This window comes from Hemicordylus capensis, chromosome 4 (genome assembly GCF_027244095.1).
Source record: "Hemicordylus capensis ecotype Gifberg chromosome 4, rHemCap1.1.pri, whole genome shotgun sequence".
In the NCBI taxonomy this organism is placed as follows: Eukaryota; Metazoa; Chordata; class Lepidosauria; order Squamata; family Cordylidae; genus Hemicordylus; species Hemicordylus capensis.
In genome coordinates this window covers 11,612,758-11,633,796 of record NC_069660.1, presented here as the reverse complement: position 1 = coordinate 11,633,796, position 21,039 = coordinate 11,612,758, and the positions used below count along the sequence as shown (strand labels likewise).

Genomic DNA, 21,039 nt, shown 5'->3' with positions numbered 1-21,039 from the left:
TGTTCTGCTTCATAGACCCGGCCAGAGTTAGCACACCTGGAATGCACAACATCTTTGTTCCAGGATGTTTGTGCAAGTGCAGCATTAATCTGGATAGTGGCCAACAGCTATTTTCAGGTACCGGCTATAATTTCTAAGCGTGGGGAGGACAGAAATGAAGCCTAGAGTAGTTCACAGCTTGCAAAAAGATTAACCAGTGTAATGAGATACAGTTAACAACTCATAACTCACAACCATTAAAAGAAAGTGTGCCTCTCCACTCCGGGCTGCGGATAAATCTGACATCCAGCAGGCCGGCCCCTTGGCCAGATTATTTTTATATTGCAGATAAAGCTGTGATCATTTAATTGTCTCTTTTCTCCTTCTTGCCACTCACGGATGTCTCTCTGCAATTGGCGACGGCAGCTGTATCAATCACTCTGAGTCCTCAACTCAATATCCATCATAATCCAAGAGGTTTAATCAGTTTAGAGGCTGACGTCTCCAAAAATGTTTCCAAGTAAAAACATCAATTTCACTTAAGCCTTGTAATGGAGTGGGGTGGAAAGGGACGCTCTTGTTTCTATGACACAAAATCGCTGGTAGCCACATCGGCCCATTGGAGGGGAGTGGAAATCCACAGTTCAAAGAAAGGTCATACTTTTACTTGGACCCACTGAAGAACCATAAGCACCAAGAAAATTTAGACCTGTTTCCTGCTCTCTGATTCTTACGTTGGGCCTGATAAAGCGATTACCTTGCGTTGGGTTGTGTTTATAGTTCTAGCAAGTGCTCAACTGTGTGGATTTCACAATCACAGAACACCATCATAAAAATCAGTGGGGAAATAGGATTTTCAGAGCTTGAAGAGACCTTGCAAGTCTTAGTGCAACTCCCTGCTAGGAGAAGGAATCTGCGGCAGCATTCCTGACAGATGGCTATCGAGGCTCTGTTGGAAACCCCCCCAGCAAAAGAGAGCTCACCCCTGTGCAAGGCAGATTGTTCTGTTGCTGAACCCATGCAGTCTTCCTGATATCTAGCCTGAATCCCATTCCTTGAAATTTCAATCCATCGTTTCTAGTCCTGCCCTCAGGAACAACAAGCCTGATCCTTCTGTGGCAGCCCTTCAGATGTTTGAAGATGGCTGTCATATCTCCCCCATCCTTCTCCTCTCCAAGTTAAACATCCCAGCTCCTTTAAACATTCCTCATGGGACTTGATTTCCAGAGCCATCGCCATCTTTGTTGCCTTCCTCTGAATCAGTTCAGTGCTCTTTTGTTCTTAACTATTGATATAAGCAAAGCAAGATAGTGCAAGGAAGACTGAAGAGGCTAAATGTGAAGAGAAGGAGATATGTTGTATATAATATACAACGATTCTGACATGCTTTTTGTGAATTGCGGATTGTAAATGAAACAGTATCTCAATATCTTTCTTGCCATATCATATGATTTATTGAAATATAATATGCTCCAGTGCTTATCTATGTGTCAGTACACAGCATAATAAGTGTATTTATTTATCTAGCACTGTAATATACAAAGGGGGGAAACAAAAGAATGTAACTCTTGTTGAGAGAGCTATCCCAAGAGGATGAGAAGCCGGAGGGGAATGTTCTAAATAAACAGATGACTTCTGGTCTCTTCCAATTCATGCTGTGATTCTATGACCTTCAGATGATTCCTCTCTGGCCCTGCATAATTTTATAAAAGATATCAAACTATGGGAATGTTGTATTTTCAGCATGCTCAGACTAACACGCTTTGTTGACGAGAATCTATGGCTGTAGCTCCATAGACCCTGCACTGATAGAGGATAATAGGAAGACGCACTCAAGGTAAATAGTGCATTGACCTCTGTCAATAAAGAGAGCATTAGCTGGGAGGCCAGAAGGACAAACTGCTGGGGGCCCCCACCACAATCTTCCTGCCTTTGCTGGCTTGCTTCATACTTGGACACAAAATCCTTAAGCCAGTGACCCACAAGAGTCTTGATGAGCAGGCCGGTTCCCTTGTGCAACCAGGTTTAAGCACAGGGAAGAGAAATGGGATCTCTGCACATAATGGCTCCCTCCTTTCCTTTGAAGGGCACGGGGAACCCTTCCAGGTCAGGATGCTCCATCTGCACACTACAGCACCTCAACCAGGTTGCTGGACCGAGATGCAAGGCAGGGATTTTTAAAGAAGAAAACTGAGAATGGCAACATGGGATGGGAGTGAAATAACAGGCACCCTACAACACACACACGTGTGCATTTTCCTTGTCTGTGCACATATCCTTTGTTGCCTAGCGTTCCATTCCGTGACATTTAGAAGCCCACATAGAGTGGGAAGAAATCCTCAGAACTGGGAATTTGACAGCATGATTGCAAAAGAGTGTGATATATCTATTGGCGGAGAGAAGACTCTCTGGGGAATCAGTTGGAGTCTTCAGGAAGTGTTTTAGGCAAGAGAAGAAGAAATGGGCCCACTTGATCAGGGTCTGGGTTCTAGAGCAGCCTGAATTACTCACCTGATGTTTCTCTTTGCTTTCAGTCACTTTGCACATCATCTAGCACAATACAACTTTTGCTTGAATTTTTGAACTGCACAAATGTTCTTATAGAATTGCCCTTTTTTTAAATTTCACATTTTGTGTCTGGCTGCACATTAAAAAAAGGCCCTGGTGTAAGGCAAAGACAACAACTTAAAGAATACATTCTGAAGAACATGAGAAGTTAAGAACAGCTCAGCAGGACTGAATCTATCCAGTTTAACATTCTGTTCTATATCTAGTACAAAATTCATTAAGTTGCCTCATAAGAACAGCCCTGCTGGATCAGTCCCAAGGCCCATCTAGTCCAGCATCCTGTTTCACACAGTGGCCCACCAGATGCCTCTGGGGAGCCCACAGGCAAGAAGTGAGGGCAGGCCCTCTCTCCTGCTGTTGCTCCTGGTATTGAGAGGCATCATGCATCTGAGGCCTCCCAGGAACCCCTAAGGAGAGCCTGAAGGCTGCAGCCCTCTCTCATTAGTCTTCTTCAGCAACTGGTATTCAGAGGTATACTGCCTCTGAACATGGAGGTTCCATTTTGCAATCATAGCCACAGGTAGCTCTCTCCTCTGATTTGGAGGTAAGAACTGACATTATGCCCTTTCAGTCCTTTACCACTTCAGACCACAGATGGGGATACTGCAAGATTAAAAGCTCTCTCTCTCATGGCACAAACAGCCCTACCCATGGAAAGTTAGTGTAGCAGAGGGGCGGGTTCTAGCATAGCCTCCTCCCTGACACTGCTTGTTTTCTACGTGCAAGGGCCATTCGATGCAGGGCAGGGACAAACACACCATTCGCGCCTGCAGTCCAAGGAAAGACTGTATGACTTGCTGGTTGCAAACATGCAGTTTGCAACCTGAGGGTTGCTTCACATGGTTTTTTTGGTTGGTTGGTTGGTTGGTTGGTTGACTGATTGTTCCATTTTTATATTGCCTTCCATAATGCATCCCAAGGTGGTTTACAGAAGTCAAAATCCAATAAAATTCCATAAAAGTTACATTTAAAATCTGAAAATCAGTTAGACATTAAAAACCATAAAACACCAAAAAACAACCCAACATTAAAAGAGAGAGAGAGAGAGAGAGAGAGAGAGAGAGAGAGAGAGAGAGAGAGATAAATAGAAGCAAGAAAGCTGAGAAACCTAGGGGTAAAAGCCAGAACAAATAAAAAGGTCTTTAATTGTTTTTAAAAAACAGCCACGGATGTCAAGGAGTCGACATTCACTCGGAGAGCATTCCAGAGCCTGGGGGCTGTATAATTTCTGTTTTTATTTATTATTTTACTTATTTAGTCAATTTTATTTTTAATGGGAATCTAATTTATTTAGTCAACTTTATTTTTAATGGGAATCTAGGGATTCCCACAGCACATGCTCCTGCAGAGCATGTTGCCAGGCATAGCAAAAGAACTAGGGGTGCACACGAATCAATTTCTGCTATTCAATTCAAGGTCGAATCAAATCGCAAACCCCCTGATTCATCGAAAGCAACTGGCTTGACCAGCTGCCTTGATGAATCACTCCAATTTGACCCAGTTGCCATTTTGAAGCCCCTTTTGCTGAGAAAATGTACCTCATAATCATGGGGCCCTCAAAATTGGGATCCCAATTGGGATCAGCGGGTAGATCAGCTCTCCGAGGTGGGCTTACACACAAAGTCCAGAGCAGAGGGTTGGTGTATCTGCTGATCCCAGCTGGTAGGCAAACTCTTCCCGCTGTTTTCCCAGCAAAGCAGGCCTCAAAATGGCACCCAAATCAATTCAGGTTGAATTGGGGATGATTCTGTTCTACCCCAAATCTTCTCCCTTTTTTCATGGTGGTTCAATTCAAGGTCAAATCATCAAATCAATCACAATCTGACCCTAATCAATTTGTGGTCAAATCATTTTGCACATCCATACAAAATACTTCCTGATCCCAAGTTGGTGCAGCACCAACTGGTCATTTAAAAACAGGATCTGTAATCTGGCATTTGAAGTCAGCTTGTTGATTCTGGTTCAGTGTTGGCTGGCACAGCACCAACCGGGGATCGAGAGGTGTGTTTTTGTTTTTGTTGTGTGCACAATGCACTCTGTGGGAGCATATGTACCATGGGAATCCCAAGATTCCCGTTAAGCAGACATTATACTGATTGTGTGAACCAGGAAAATCAATGGGATTCACAGCCAAGTAGATGCATTCACATATGCCAAGAAGCTTGTGGACTGCATGAAGTTGTGGCACTCTGGGACATTGCACAACCACTAGTGGAGGACTTTCTCTGGCTGTGGAATTTGGTCTGAGTCAGGGATGTGCATAAAGTTTATTTTCAGTTGTTTTTCACCTTGGATGTTACTTTGGCTTGTATAAGTGTACTTATACTTCCGCTGCTATCAATTATATGATGAATCCTCTGTAACTCTGTAGGTTTCTTTACCCTGGCAACATGGCTTTGCAGACATGAGGAGGGTTTGTTATAGAAATCACTCAGTCAGATGTACTTTAAAACAAAACAAGAAGAATATGTATTAATATATGGTCTCTGGGGTTTGTTTGTTTCACTACTGATTAGTAGGGCAGAAATCTTGCTCGGCTACAAAACTGATGATTTGAACTTCTCACAGCACTTAGTTTCTTTAAAGGTAAAGTGTGCCATCGAGTCGGTGTTGACTCCTGGCGACCACAGAGCCTTGTGGTTGTCTTTGGTAGAATACAGGAGGGGTTTACCATTGCCATCTCCCATGCAGTATGAGATGATTCCTTCCAGCATCTTCCTGTATCGCTGGCTGCTGCCCAAGGTAGGTGTTCCCCATAGTCTGGGAAACATACCAGCGGGGATTCGACCTGGCAACCTCTGGCTTGCTAATCAAGTCTTAAGGCTTTTCACCTTTGAACCCACTTCTTTCCCAGAACTGTACATCACAACCCAATCTTTATTACAGACTGCCCTAATAACCCAGTCCTTTATTTTTTTTAGACTGCCTTTTCCTTTGAGTCTCAGAACAACTCCTTTTTGAGACTGTTCCTACCCAGAAGTTCACTCTAACTGAACTTCACTTCCAACTTCTAATGGTCACGCTCTAACTGTCTCTTATGGAGCCAGCGTCGTGTAGTGGTTAGAGTGCTGGACTAGGACCGGGGAAACCCGAGTTCAAATCCCCATTCAGCCATGATACTAGCTGGGTGACTCTGGGCCAGTCACTTCTCTCTCAGCCTAACCTGCAAGCTGTAAGACATCTGCCTTCGGGGATGGGGCCACTCTTGGAAGAACACCTGCATGCTTGCATACAGAAGATTCCAAGTTCCTTCCCTGGCCTCTCCAGATAGTGTGTGTGGTGGGGAGAGTAACCTTGAAAAAAGAACTGCAAGTCTGTGCAGACAATGCTGAGCTAGCTGGACCAATGGTCTGACTCGGTATGATGCCTATCTTCCTAAACTCCTAAACTGGAGTTGTTGCCTGGCCTGACCCAACTTCTCTTCCCAGCAAGGTCGAGGGCTGCTGAGGGAAAGGAGTTGAGAAGCTCCCCATGGAGCCCACCAGATGCCCTCTGTTACTGCTGCCTCCCTCACCTCAGCAACGCAGGGCCTGCTGTCCTCAGAGCCAGCCAACCTCTTGGGCTCCCTGAGAGGCAGCTTCAAAGCCCACCACTAACTTCCTCTTTGGGGCCCAGGAACAAGATGGAAGCTCTTGCCTGAGCAGCTGCAGCAGTAGCAGAGCAGAAGGAGGCAGGGGAAAGGTGGGGGGAGAGCACACTGGGGGCGGAGGCGTGGGAGGAAGAAAGCAAACGGGGGACCAGCCAGGAGGCGGCCTTGTCAGTCAACATCTGCCTTGTCAGTCAACATCTGCCAGCTGTGGTGCTGGCACTGATGCATCCAGACATCTCCTTTCCCTTAGTCAGGCAAGCAGCATTGTTGGCAGGCAAGCAGTAGCACCCACGCCACTCCAGACTTGGATACGTGGTCAGAATACTGAAGTGTGGGGCAGCACTGTGCCCCCACCCACCAATACTTGATTCATTTATTTGGGCAGGTAGGTAGGAAGGTGAGTGTGGTATCGGCGCCCCCAAGAATTGGTGCCCTAAGCCAGGGGTCCCCAACCTGTGGTACTCCCGTTGTTACTGAACTACAACTCCCATCATCCCCAGCTACAATTTATTGTGACTGGAGATGATGAGAGTTGTAGTTCAGCAACATCTGGAGTGCCCCGGGTTTGGAGCGCCTGGCCTGAGAGATCTTGCCCAGGTCTACCCACTGGATGGGGTGGCCCTGATTTGGATACTGTTATTTTCAAAGGGGTTGTTTACAGATGTTGTATTGTGAGCAGCCTCAAGCATCTCCAAAGATGTGTTGATAAATAAATGTTAGATCTATGGGGCACGGTCCAAGTTCAGTTGGACTTTACATTCTGGTAAAAAGGGAAACACAGAGCTCAGAAGGAGAGAGGGAACAGCTGCCCATCCAAGCTTCTCTGTGGTGAAAAAAGACAGCCAACAGACTGAGATTCGACTATGCAGGCTTGAACTTGTTTCTTTTTTGCCTCACCTGCACAGTGGTAAATTCTTAAGGCAAGTCCAAAGCATCCCCCACACACACACCCCAAATTGCTATTCAGATTTTTTAATCTTTGGGGTACCTCTAGAAGCACCCCAGACAGCTGGGCTCCCGCCCCTGCTAGCTGCTTTCTTCCCTTTCATTAATTATCAGAGACGGCAGTGGTAATAGCCCTCCAAGCGAACTGAGCCTGGCGAGGTAAACCCCAGGAGAGCTGGAGGGTTGAATCAGTTTGCATGTTTTAAAGCGAGAAAATTTATTATCAGCCTAAAAGTGGAGGCCATCGGGGGTTTTTAAAAAAAATCTCCTGGTGGCATGTGCTGTGCGGCTGCTTCTCGCTGAACCGGCAAGGGAATTGCTTTCATTGTGGCTTAAAGTTCCCTGCGTTGTGTATCGGCGAATATTCAAAGGCAGACTGCTGCATTTGGCCTCCTAGTCGCAGAGAAAGAGATGGGGGGGGGGTTGCAACGTTGCCATGGGACAACAGCAAGGGAGGCTGGATTAAAGGACACAAGAGGGCACTCGCCCAGCTCTTCCCCCCAAGAACTAAGAGCTGGAAATAAATATCCACCACCTTATATCCAGTTAGAGCATTATCATATGAAGCTGCTTTATATGGAGTCAGACAGACACATTGCAAGTGGGGGGTGCGGGGCACTTCAGCAGTCCCATGCTATGAATTTGGGGGGATGCAAACCTTACATGTGGTGGTAGCACTTGTCCCACTGGCTGGTAAACACCACTGTTTTACCCAGAAATCCACAAAGGAAGCAGCCTTATATGGAGTCAGACCATTGGTCCATCAAGCTCCGTATCGTCTTCCTCAAGGGTTCCCAATCTGAAGTACTCCAGACCTTGCTGGACTACAGCTCCCATCATCCTTAGCCACAATAAATTGTAGCTGGGGATGATGGGAGTTGCAGTTCTGCAACAACTGGAGTATCACAGGTTGGGAATCCCTGGTTTACACGGACTGGCAGTGACTTTCCAAGGCCTCAGGCCGGAGTCTTCCCCAGCCCTACCTGGAGACGCTGCCAGGGATTGAACCTGGAACCTCCTGCATGCAAAGCAGATGCTCTACCTCTGAGCGATGGCCCCACCCCCAGTTGCTAGCAGTAGCTCTTCAGGGTCTCAGCCAAAGGTGTTTCGCATCATCTGCTACCTGATTGTTTTAGCCCGATATGCAGGAGGTTGAACTGGTGACCTGCTACAAAGGTGTGGCTTGCTCCATCCACCCAGATACCAGATACTGTCTCTTCTGACTAGAATTGGCTCTCTGAAATCTCCAGTAAAGATACTGGAGCCTTGGACTCAAATTTAGGGGTTTGGGAGCAAAAAGGGCTTACCTTTTGCCCTCTTTTCCACCACTGTTGCCAGTTTGCCAGCGGTGCTGGGGGCAGTGGCACCGCTCCTTCTGGATGCTGCCCTTTTAAAAACCAGAACCTATCTAGGTGCGATGTAACATCATGAGGGAGTGGCACCAGGAGATGGAGCTGCAACTCAGTGGCAGAGCATCTGCTTTGCATGCAGAAGGTCCTAGGTTTCATTCCTGGCGGCATCTCTAAGTTGTGCTGGAGAACACTCATAGGAACATAGGAAGCTGCCATATACTGAGTCAGACTATTGGTCTATCTAGCTCAGGATGGTCTTCACAGACTGGCAGCGGCTTCTCCAAGGTTTCAGGCAGGAATCTTTCTCAGCCCTATCTTGGAGATTCTGCCAGGGAGGGAAATTGGGAGCCTTCTGCTCTTCCCAGAGTGGCTCCATCCCCTGAGGGGAATACCTTACAGTGCTCTCACTTCTAGTCTCCCTTTTATATGCAACCAGGGCAGACCCTGTTTAGCTAAGGGGACAAGTCATGCTTGCTACCACAAGACCAGCTCTCCCGCCTGAATACTTGGAGTTCTGCTACCAGTCAGTGAAGAAAGTGTAGATGATACTGCACTAGATGGACCAATGGTCTGACTTAGTCGAAGGTGGCTACCTTTGTGATCAGAAGGATTTCTGGGTAAAACTATGGTGGCTACTGGCCAGTGGCAGGAGCAGTGCCACCACCTGTCAGGTTTGCATACCCCATATTCTTGGGCCCTCCCCCCATGGAACTGCTGAAATGCCCCACAACTGCTGCTTTCACAGTGCAAAACGCTCTTCTGGTATGGCTAGGCAGAAAAAGATTTTGGGGTAAGACTAGTAAGTGAGGTAGGGATGGAGCGTCCCCTCCAATGTTCCCTCTAACAGGGATTCCCAGATGTTGTTGTTGACTACAACTCCCATAATCCCCAAGCAAAAGCCATTGCAGCTGGGGATTCTGGCAACTGTAGTCAACAACAGGTCCAACTACGGGTCTGACTACAGGTGCTGCAAACTTGTTTGTTGGCAACTTGGGACCGGGCCTTTTCTGTGGCTGCCCCAGGGCTTTGGAATGCGCTCCCTGCAGAAAGAAGAGCATCTCCTTCTCTGTTTGCTTTTAGGAGGACCCTGAAGACATGCCTGTTTTCCCAGGCCTTCAACTGAGATTTGATTTTTAAATTTTGATGTGTTTTTAACGTGTTTTTATCTATAATTTTTATCTTTTAATGAATTTTTTAGTGTTATATTGTATGTTTTAATTCTGTATACCGCCTAGAGATTTTTATACTAGGCATTATATAAATAAATAAATAAATAAATAAATAAATAAATAAATAAAAAACAAACAACATCTGGGAATCCCTCTTAAAGGGAACGCTGATCCCCTTCCCAACCCACAACCACAGAGGAAACTAAGGCAGAAGCTCTCAAACTCAGGTCCCCAGACTACAACTCCCACCATCCCTGGCCACAATGGCCAAAGAGGGGTTGTAGTCCAGCCACATCGGAGGACCCAGGCTTGGGAACCCTGCACTGAGGCCTTTCACAGGATGGCTGGGAGTGGGAAAAGGACAGCTCCATAGACAGGCCATCCTGCCTGCCGATTCGCTTGCTGTCCACCCACCAATGTTCTGCTGGACAAAATCTTGCTAGTTTTCAAGAAAGGGATGGTGCCTGGAGGAGAGATTCCAGGGTGCAGAAGGCGCCATGACAAATCTCATCCCTTTGTAGAAAATGAGCAGCAAAGTGAGGACACCTGGACCAAAATAACTCCAGTAGAAAAGTATCCGACGGCTGCAGTTTCAGCTGCTACAGCTTAACTCAGGTTGGCTTTAGGTGGTTATGGCCTGATTTGTGCAAAACACTCCCATTCAGATTTCAGCCCTTGTTAATCACTCAGCATGACTGGACAGGTTTGGCAGTGGTCCTGTCCCTGTTTGGTGGCCAGAGCTGCCTCTAGCTTTGTATGGCCCAGGGCAAGAATACATTGCAGGAACTCATATGATGAATTAATATTGTTCTAGCCCCACTGGAATCAGAAGAGTTCCTGATGCTGTGCTGCAGTGTGGGGCCCTGGACAACTGCCCCCAAACCTCCCCCCTTCAGCTAGGCATGCTGACAGCTGCTGACATGCAGCTCCAAGGAACTGCACTGCAGGATATATCCATTGGTCATAGGAAGTTCTCTTACATGGCATCAGTCCGTTGGTTCATCCATCCCTAAGCTCAGTGTTGTCTACTCCAGGGATTCTCAAAGTTGGGTCTCCAGATGTTATTGGACTTCAACTCCCACAATTCTCAACCCAAGGCCACTGGGGCAGAGGATTATGGGAGCTGAAGTCCAATAACATCTGGAGACCCAACATTGAGAACCCATGGTCTACTCTGACTGGCAGCAACTCTCCCTACACTGTTCCATGAGATCTTTTCCTGGAGATCCAAGGGACTGAAACTTGCACCTTCTGCAGGCAAAACATGTGCTCTGTCACAAACTGAGCTATGCCTTCTCATATGAACATGTGCAGCTGCTTTATACTGAGCTGAGCCATTGGTCCATCTAGCCCAAGGTTGTCTACTCTGACTGGTAGCAGCACTTCAGCATCTCAGGCAGAGATCTTTCCCTGCTACCTTCAATACAAAATGTAGGAAACTTGGGAGGGCTGTACCCTGTACTTTCTCTGAGTCTTTGAAATGGCTCCCGGAGGTTTAAGCTGCAGGTAGGGATGTGCATGATACGTGATTCGGATGCCGAATCGCAGCACATCCCTTTAACATGGGGGGATTACACATCATCTCATTTAACACAGAGGAGAGCATGGCGTGATGGCTATGTGCATGGTGGCGCCACGCATGGAGCAACTGGGGGGAGAGCACTGCTGGTGTGCAATGATACCTGGTGGGGGTGGGGTGCAATTAAGGAAGTGGCGGCAAGCAGCGAAGGAGCATTTCTTGCACATCCTGAGCTGCAGGAGACCTTGGGCCCCACCCTGCCATATGTGTGTTCCAGCATGGCTGCACAAGACTCTTGTCTTCGGAAGAGCACTCTGCAAAGGTCAAAAGCCCTATCCAGACATTATACTGTCCGTGCATACAGGTGTCTATACAAATGTACATTATGTGTGTGTGTGATTGACTACGCATGTGTTCATTGTGAAAGTGAACCTAGGATACAGGCCCCTTCAATTGCATAGTAGAGGTAAGAAGTGTACCTGCATTGCGCATAATGTATGAACAGCTGCACATGTCTACAGATCTGTATGTGCATTCACTGTACACAGATTGTACGTGTGTTGCACATACTATGTGAATAGAACTAAAGCAACTCCCACCCTGTAGTCAGGAAGGGAATATATCTCATGAATGATACTTAAAATCTGTTGGGCATAATAATACAAAATTGGAGTGAGTTTGTAAATAAATTAGTTTTTCTGCAGCACCTTTTTGGGTGTGTGTGTGTGTGTGTGTCTGTGTGTGTGTGTGTGTGTGTTTAAATCACACTCGCAGATCCCATCCCAAGTCAGCTCCCATCAGTCCTGGCTACTGGCCGCTGTGACTTGGAATGATGGGATTTGTAGGCCAACATCAGCTGGTGGGCTGCAGTTGGACGCCACCGCTGTACAGACTCTTTGAGCATATGTTGGCCCTCTGAGTGTTCAGCCTCTGTGCAAAGGTTGAGCTGAATGTGTGAAGCCCAGGGCCTGATTTCACTCATGGGCCTCCGTCTGCTCAGAGAATATCGATTCATGCTTAAGAGGTCTGGATTTCATGAGCCTCCAGACTTTACTTTTTATACGGTAATTTCTGGCTCTAACCTATGCGAAGAGGAAAGCATCAAATCTCTTCCACACCCCAGCTATAGCAGTTATGGAGGTCCAGTTTGCCTCCCCAAGAGTGTTAATGAAAGCAGTATATATTAGAATTCTCCTCAAGGAGAGGAGAGCTGGTCTTGTGGTAGCAAGCATGACTTGTCCCCTTAGCTAAGCAGGGTCTGCCCTGGTTGCACTTGAATGGGAGACTCCATGTGTGAGCACTGCAAGATATTCCCTCTCAGGGGATGGAGCCGCTCTGGGAAGAGCAGAAGTTCCCAAGTTCCCTCCCTGGCAGCATCTCCAAGATAGGGCTGAGAGAGATTCCTGCCTGCAACCTTGGAGAAGCCGCTGCCAGTCTCTGAAGACAATACTGAGCTAGATAGACCAATGGTCTGACTCAGTATATGGCAGCTTCCTAGTTTCCAGTTAAAGCAGACTGAAATCCACCTCCCCACCCACACCCACCCCCGCCAGCTTGCCATTCTCTTCTCCTGAATTATCACCTGTCCTAATGGAAAAGAGCGGCCATAGCCACCAGCTGCCAAGTTAACTAACTCCATTTTTTCTACCTCACTGCACTTCCTTGCATTTTGTCACTATAGATTAACCATCTGCTGACATGGACAGATAAGCCAAGCTACCTTGTCAGGAATTAAATGGTGGGGGGGAGAAGGGGGCTATATGTGCCCCCCTTCATTCATCTAGCTACCAGGGGATCAGAAGACATAATGGGAAAATATATGACAATTCCACTTTTATAAACTCATGCAGAGAAGGGTGAGCATTCCCCCACCCCCTGCTCATATCTTGGAACAGAAACTTTTCCACCTGCCTCTTAAGGTTGACCTCAGCAAAAGAGAAGGCTTTCGGTACTCTTTATGAAGTTGAGAAAGTATTTTCCCAGAACTCTGACTCTGAATCTCCCACTGAAGAATGGTTATTTCTGGATTTCAGCAGCCTCATATCTAAAATCAATGCTTGAGAAAAATGTGATTCTCCCTGCCACAGGAAACAAGATAGTATGGTGAGAAATGTAGAAGCCTCTGTGTGCCCTGGGGGTCAATTGGCCAGTGCCTGTGACATCCCTGTGGCAATCATTCCAACTCTCCACCCACACCTGCCGTATCCTGGACACTTTTATCTTCTTTACTTAAAAAAAAAAAAGAAAGCTGAGAGATTTGTACCTCTCCAGTGTGAAATCCTCAGGCAATCCCTCCCTTTTTATTTAAAAAACAGACAAAATCAATGCATGAATTTCATCTCTGGGCATATCTGCACTAAAGACTTAACTTGTTTAGCTAGCTAAGATCCCTTTTTGGAGACCTTGGGACCTGTATTTCTGTGAGGGGGTGGGGTAGCAAACTACAGAGGGGAAATTCTCAGCACTCTCAATAAACTTCAGCTTCAGAAAATGGAAGTGTGCAGAGCTCCCAAATTAGGGGAGGAGGAGGATTCTCCTACCCAAGTTCTGATTGTGAGAATCAGCTGATAGTGTGCTATTGTCTTGGTGAGAAATTGTGCTCAAGGCATTTCACATAAGGCCATCTCCTTTTAATCTTGACAACATGCCAGTGTGGTAGGTTAAGCTGATATATATGACTGCCTCACAGTGGCATAGAACTCCACGAAATATATATTAGAATTTAGGGACATAGGAACTTAGCCGCTTCCTGACAAGTCAGACCATGGGTCCATCTAACTCAGTATTGTTCACACTGACTGGCAGCAGCTCTCCAAGGTTTCAGGGAGGAGCCTTTCCCAGTTGGACCTGGAGTTGCCAGGGATTGGATTGGACCTGGGACCTTGTGAATGCAAAAGAGGTGTACTGCTACTGGGTTATGGCCCCTAATTTACAATTAGGACAACTGCTGTCTAGAGGTTCTACATAATCATCATGGCAAGTACCTCTATTTTGCCATGACTCTTTTTATACATCAGCTAAACTAAGCATACTATGTAGAGGTAGAACAAGTCTGTAAAATGATGTAACGCCTGGAAAGATGTTGCTGATTTTACTTCGGGTTCAGCATACAACTCAATTCTGTGCTCATCTAGTTGTGCCTCCTTCAATCCTATCTGAGTGTTGGAATCAGCATGACTGACCATCCTCTGCTAAAAGAGCAAAGAGGTGCCTTTTAAAGGTGGCAATTCTCTTATATTGAGCTGGGGGAGAGCAACTGGCCCTATCCAACTCCAGTACAACATCCATCCAGTGGCTGTTGCTGGCGCCCATCGTATACTTCTCCTTCTTTTTTACTTTGGGGACAGGGAGCCATCTTTATTTATTTATTTATAATTATGTACACCACTTTGGGAACTTTTGTTGAAAAGTGATAGATAGATTTTCATCTTTTTTGTCGTATTCATATTCAGAAGGCTGTGCTCTTTGGAGGACAGGGGGCATCAACAAGAAATAGGATCTCTGGGTCCTGTTTCATCCTCTGGGTCTCTTTAGGACCCAGCAACACCCCTACTTGATGTTATGGTCTGAGAATGCGCAACTGTTTGGGGCGACCCCAATTGGATGGGGGAATCCATACATAGAGTACTAGGCCCAGAACATCCTGTTGGCATCCCTGCTTTAAAACTGCATGCAAAAAAAAAATTGTAAAGGAAGGACTGCAGCCCAAATGGGTCTTAAATGCAAGACATTGGGGGAGGGGGTGATTGAGTGAGTGAATGGGAACCCTATGGCAGAATATTTTGAGTTCAAATAAGAGGTTTCCCTCCAAATCTAAAATTTTCGTAAGGAGTTGAAGCGCTCAAAGAAAAGGCAAGGGGAGTTACACATTGGGAGTAGCGAGGACTGAAATAACATTGATATATCTGTGGAGAAAGAGTCCAAGAAATTAATTTTCCACACAAATCATGCTTGGAGCCTGCAGTGATTGATAGCCTTTTTTGGAGAGGCTTTAAAGCACTGAATTGGATTCAGTTTATGGAAGAGTAATTTAATCCCCTTTGCCCCCTGCTTCCCATTCAGTCCTTAATCTCAAAGTGTGCAGGCAGCATTCTGTCCTACAAGGTTCTCCCAGGCCATACTTTGATGTGCAGTCAGGTTACCCTTGCTGCCTCTCACTCTACCCCCACCCTGTGTCCCAGGCTCCCCCCTGCCCGGCCTCCATTCAGCCCTTCCCTTTGACGGTGTCTGGTTGTTCCAGCTTCCACCCTCACTCACCTTCGAAAGGCCGCCAACCTCCAAATAAAAGCAGATGATGAAGATGTTCCAGGTGACCCAGATGGCTGTCCAGATGGCATACTGGGAAAGAGGGAAGGCAGAAGAGCAGAATGAAAGAAAGATATTAAATAGCAGAAGAGCGGCATGAACAAGCGTAAACTCCCCAAAGCTGGCACCATAGGATACTGAATAAGCTTGTTCTATCATCCGAACAACATCAAAAGGGTGTTCTGCACTTCTGGCATCTTGTTATATTCTAAGGCCAAAATTATGTGTTCAGCAGCAAACATGATGTCTGAGATCACAGGATTTGATTGATTGATTGATTGATTGATTGTTAAATTTATACTCCACCTTTCATTAAGAAAATCCCAAGGTGGCTCACAATAAAATTTAAAAACAAGATTATAAAAAAGACACATTAAAATGAACTAAAAATATATTTTTAAAAAATCAGATTTTTTTTAAAAAAATAATTATAACACAAGCATAAAAACATTACAAAATACAAGAAGCAGCAGTGGAGACAATCATATAAAAGCCTGGGTAAAAGCCACAATTTGACATGCTTTCAAAAAAAATTTAATGGAGACCAAGGAGTGGATAACCACCAGGAGAGCATTCCAGAGTCTGGGGGCAGCAACAGAGAAGGCTCTGAGAGGAGAGCTGGGCTTGTGGTAGCAAGCATGACTTGTCCCCATAGCTAAGCAGGGTCTGCCCTGGTTGCATCTGAATGGGAGACTTGATGTGTGAGCACTGTAAGATATTCCCCTTAGGGGACTAAGCCGCTCTGGGAAGAGCAGAAGGTTTCAAATTCCCTCCCTGGCTTCTCCAAGATAGGGCTGAGAAAGATTCCTGCCTGCAACCTTGGAGAAACCGCTGCCAGTCTGTGAAGACAATACTGAGCTAGATAGACCAATGGTCTGACTCAGTATATGGCAGTTTCCTATATTCCTGTGTTCCGTGTGCACGACAACTGAGCCTCCCTCATTGTCGGCACCCAGAGCAGAGCCCCCTCAGATGACCTTGACAAGTGGGCAGCAACCCTTGGGAGCAGGCGGTCCCTCAGGTATCTCGGGCCCAAACCGTTAACGGCTTTAAAGGTCAAAACTAGCACCTAGAATTGGACCCGGAAATGAACTCAATGCCATGGAGCACAATTTGTAGTGGGAAAACAGTGGAGGGGAGCAGGGACGTATCTAGGGTGAGGCAGGCAGGGCACGTGCCCCGGGCACCACTTGAAGGCAGGGCTCCATTTTTTAAAATGAAAAATTACAAAAAATGGTCACCAAAAACAAAATGGCGACCACACATGCTCAAATGGCCTCCGTGAGGCCTTAGGCCATACCAGGCCTTGCAGAGGCCATTTGAGCATGCGCGGCGGCCATTTAGTTTTTGGCGGCCATTTAATTATTATTATTTTTTAAAAAAATGGCTACCGCACATGCTCAAATGGTCTTTGTGAGGCCCTAGGCCTTGCCAGGCCTCGCAGAGGCCATTTGAGCATGCGTGGCAGCCTCAAAAATGGCCACCACATCGATCTTTGCAGACCCAAACAGGCCCGAAAATCAGCCCGGGACGGGCTGCGATGGTGAATTAAGAGGCCGGCGGGGGGAGGGGGAACCTTTGCAGCCCCCCCCCCCCCCGCACAGCCTTTAGGAAGCTCCCCAAAGGGGCTTCAGGTAAAAAATAAAATAAAATTTACTATAATATTCAGATATTCAGTTTGGTACTATGTACAGAGAATCAGGGCTTGTGAATACTGAACTGAAGCTTATGAGCTAGGATTATATTCATTTGCTCTTACTTTGCTTCTTGTGATAAATGAGTTAAATGTGATGTCTTAATAATATGGCTGAGTATTAATGGTGAGTTTGTCTTTGAATCAGTGTGAAATCCTTAGTATTAAGGCCCACTGGGAGTTTCTTGCTCTCTTTCTCTCTTTCTAACTGTCTTTCTGAAATACTAGGATATATTCCAAGCAGTGACACAGTTTACTCTGCATACCCTTTAATTATTTTCAGAGTATCTGGGAAAAGCCAAATTCTCCATTTATTTTTAAAACCGATGTAATAGTGATGCTACAATGCATAGTAGAGAATTAGACAGGCGCTTCTGTTTTGTTTTCCAAGTACACCTCCAAATAGTATTTGGGTATTTCATGAGCCCCAGCATACTGAAATTTGTAGTTTTCCAGCATTTTTTGGTCTGGCTATGTCCACTGCTAAATAGTTTTTGAAAGATTAAAAAATTAACAAGCTTGACTTGTATTTTTGAGCTGATATTATGGTAAAGTTATCTGGAAGATGGATGTCAGATGTTTGTACAGGGGGTGCAATTTCAGTGCTTGCCCTAGGTGCTATTTTCCCTAGATACGCCTCTGGAGGGGAGTGGCATGGTTAATCCTTTCCTTCATGTTTCCCCTGCAGTCTCCTCAACCAGTTTCTCCCACTTGAGGCAGGAAGCATCCCATGCCAACCACAGCTTAGGAACATAGGAAGCTGCTGCCATATACTGAGTCAGACCATTGGTCCTTCTAGCTCCATATTGTCTACACAGACTGGCAGCGGCTTCTCCAAGGTTACAAGCAGTAGGGGTGTGCATGAACCAAACATTGTGGGTCGGCTCAAATGTGAATCAAATTCGAGTCAAACCATGTACTGTCAAACCAGTCTGGTTGAACCAACCAGCCAGTACAGTCTGTTTGACCAAACCGGTTTGGCTGTTGGGTTGACTAATACTTTTAAAGGGGAATCCGATGAGGTGTCCCCTTTACCAAGTAAAGGGGTGGGGGTCCTGGCTTCTGGGAAGCAATAAGCCCAGGAGATGGCGAGAGAGGTAGACAAAGGGTCTTCTAACCCATCCAGTGCAGCTCACACGTACACCCCCCGGCACACCCCATAGCCCAACCGTGCACTATACTGCCTCCTTTATCTAGCCACCTGCATGGCAGCGACTCGGTCCCAGCATTCGCAGACGTGCAGATACCATGCGAATGGCCTCCATGCATCCATGGAGGCCAGAACTGAGCCCCACCATTTGGGTGGCTTTCTAAAGGAGGCAGGATCGCACACACTTGTGCTATGGGCTGCACCCATTGGGTTATGGGCTGTGCTTGGGCTACGTGCGAGCGGTGACACTGGTAGCTGATCCAGGCAGGTAAGAAGACCCTTTGACTACCTCTCTCTCTACCACCCCACCACTCTGGCACCGAACCGGTCCGCCCAAACCGAGCTTGGTTCGGTCCAATCCATTATCAAGTCACCGAAGGTGAACCGGTTCTGCGTCAAACAGCTCATGTACATATCTAACAGGCAGGAGTCTCTCTCAGCCCTCTCTTGAAAATACCAGGGATGGAACTTGGAACCTTCTGCATCCAAGCATGCAGGTGCTTTTCCGAGCAGCCCCATTTCCTAAGGGGAACATCTTACAGTGCCCAAACATGTAGTCTCCCATTTAAATGCAAACCAGCGCTCCACGCTGCTTCCTGCCATGCAAACGCCCAGCAGCTGAGGCTGGCAACAAGAGAAAAGAGGAGTTATGTTGGGGCTGATGAAGAAGTCAGCAGTGGGGCCAGCAAGGGATGGGGAAGTGCAGGGGCAAGGGGCAAGACCAGCAAGGGGAGGGGGAGGTTAGGTTTGCTGCTTGAGGTCTTCACGTCAAGTAGCAAACAGCAAGAAGCCAGTGCTGAATACACCATTGGAGTTTCAGCTTTCTTTCTGTTTTTAAAGATTGAGACCACTGAGCAGGTGGAAGGGGTTTAATCTTTCCCCTGGTGCCATTTTCTCGATGAAAATTCTCTCTCTCTCTCTCTCTCTCTCTCTCTCTCTCTCTCTCTCTCTCTCTCTCTCTCTCTCTCACACACACACACACACACACACACACACACACACACACACACACACAGACAGCTATTTGCCCCTGGAAGGAAGCTAATGTTGGTGTCAAACACAGTTGCAAGCCTGTGTCAAAGAGCAGGTTTGGAGGAGCATCTTTGTCAGGACTGCAGAGCAAAAGGATGACAAAACCTCCCCTACCATACCAAGAGGCCAATCTGGATCTGCTATTTTTTGTGTGGACATGCACCTCACAATTTCAACTTAGAGTTGCTTGAGGGGATTTTGTTGCAAATTTATTTGAGCCTGGCCGGGTGTTTGTTTATCTCTTTATCTCTTTAACATATTTATTATACCACCCAAAACTTATGTCTCTGGGTGGTTTACAACAAAATAAAAACAGAAAAAGTAAAACATTAGTTAAAACAAAAAACAAAAAGTTTAAAACATTACAACAATTTAAAAATGGTAAAGCATAATTTTAAAACAACATTAAAACCATTAAAACAATATTAATTAAAATCCTGGGTGAACAGATGCATCTTGAAAGATTTTTTAAAAAGTTGTCGGAGATGGGGAGGCTCTTATTTCACTAGGGCGCGCATTCCAAAGCCTCGGGGCAGCAGCGGAGAAGGCCCGTCCCTTAGTAGCCACCAGATGAGCCGGTGGCAACTGCAGACACACCTCTCACACACCTCTCCTGACAATCTCAATGCATTCTCAGAATTCAGAGGCGCCTTCTGCAAGCAATGCCAGAATTCCCCAAATGACTCTTGACACTTTCCAATCAACTCCCTGTTTACAGAGGGCTGTTCCTGTCATCAACTTCCCCCTCCCCGCCCACAAGCTGATGGGCAGCAGTCACAGCCTATCTATAAAGCAGGCCTGGAGTGTGATGCTACCAACTTGTTCAATGGCCCCAGACGTATGCTCTGTGCTTGTCAGACTCACTGGCACTTCGCACTTGCAAAATCACTGACATCTGGCTGGTATTTATTTCCTAAGCAGCAGCATCTGTCAACGAGGGTTCTTCCTCTTCTCTAACTGGCAGTAACAAATTAGAGAGGCTGTTTAGATCAAGGCTGGTAGTTCCCAGGCTTACCTGAAGCAGCTCTCAGGGCATTTGGGCTTGCCTCTTCTTCCCTCCCCTCCTGGAAATACTGCCAATCTGGTTGGCACGCTGAATGGGGCACAGCCATGCTTGAGGCGGGTCTCACAATCAAGGAGATCCGCCTCCGTAGGGTTTGCGGGGAGAGTGGGCTAAGCCCGCTCTCCCCGCAGACAAGTAGGGAGGCAGCCCTGGGCGGCCAGATTGGCCGCGCTCACGACTTCCGACTCCGTGACGGAGCCGGCAGGGCCTGGGAGGATCGGGGGCCACGCGGCCCCCGGAAGCTCCAGTATGCACTGTGCAAGAGTGCAGGGTATACTGGAGAGACCCGCAAGCCGGAAGGCTGCTTTTCAGCCTCCTGGTCGGGGATCTCCTCGTGAGTAGCTGCGGCATGGAGCCGCGCTGTGGCTACTCACGATCCAAAAAACTGGGTTTGCAGAGTGCTCGCTCTGCAAACCCAGTTTAAGGGGCGGGTTACATGAGCAGGTTACTCGCTCTGGAACCACTGGGCTCGCAGCCGAGCCTGGTGGTTTACACGGACTGCAAAAATCAGGCTAGACTCCCTTAGCCTGATTTTTGCAGTCCGTGTGAATAGCTCCTATCTCTCTTTGGGTGCTCTGGACCGCTTATACTTTCTCTTCCCTTCATATGTCTTCTGTCCCATATGTCCCAACCTAGACCTTAAGATCTTCTTCGGAGGCCCTCCTCCAAGTGCCC

The 21,039-nt window shown here is 46.8% G+C and overlaps 1 protein-coding gene across 2 annotated transcripts in view; it reads right to left on the bottom strand.

Moving 5' to 3' along the window:
* NKAIN4 (sodium/potassium transporting ATPase interacting 4) overlaps positions 1–21,039 on the bottom strand; it is a 142,924-nt gene that overhangs the window by 62,308 nt on the left and 59,577 nt on the right. For both annotated transcript variants that reach the window (XM_053250442.1, XM_053250443.1), the window contains exon 3: positions 15,379–15,459. In XM_053250442.1, the coding sequence (XP_053106417.1) occupies positions 15,379–15,459 (81 nt within the window). The remainder of the gene's footprint in view (positions 1–15,378; positions 15,460–21,039) is intronic.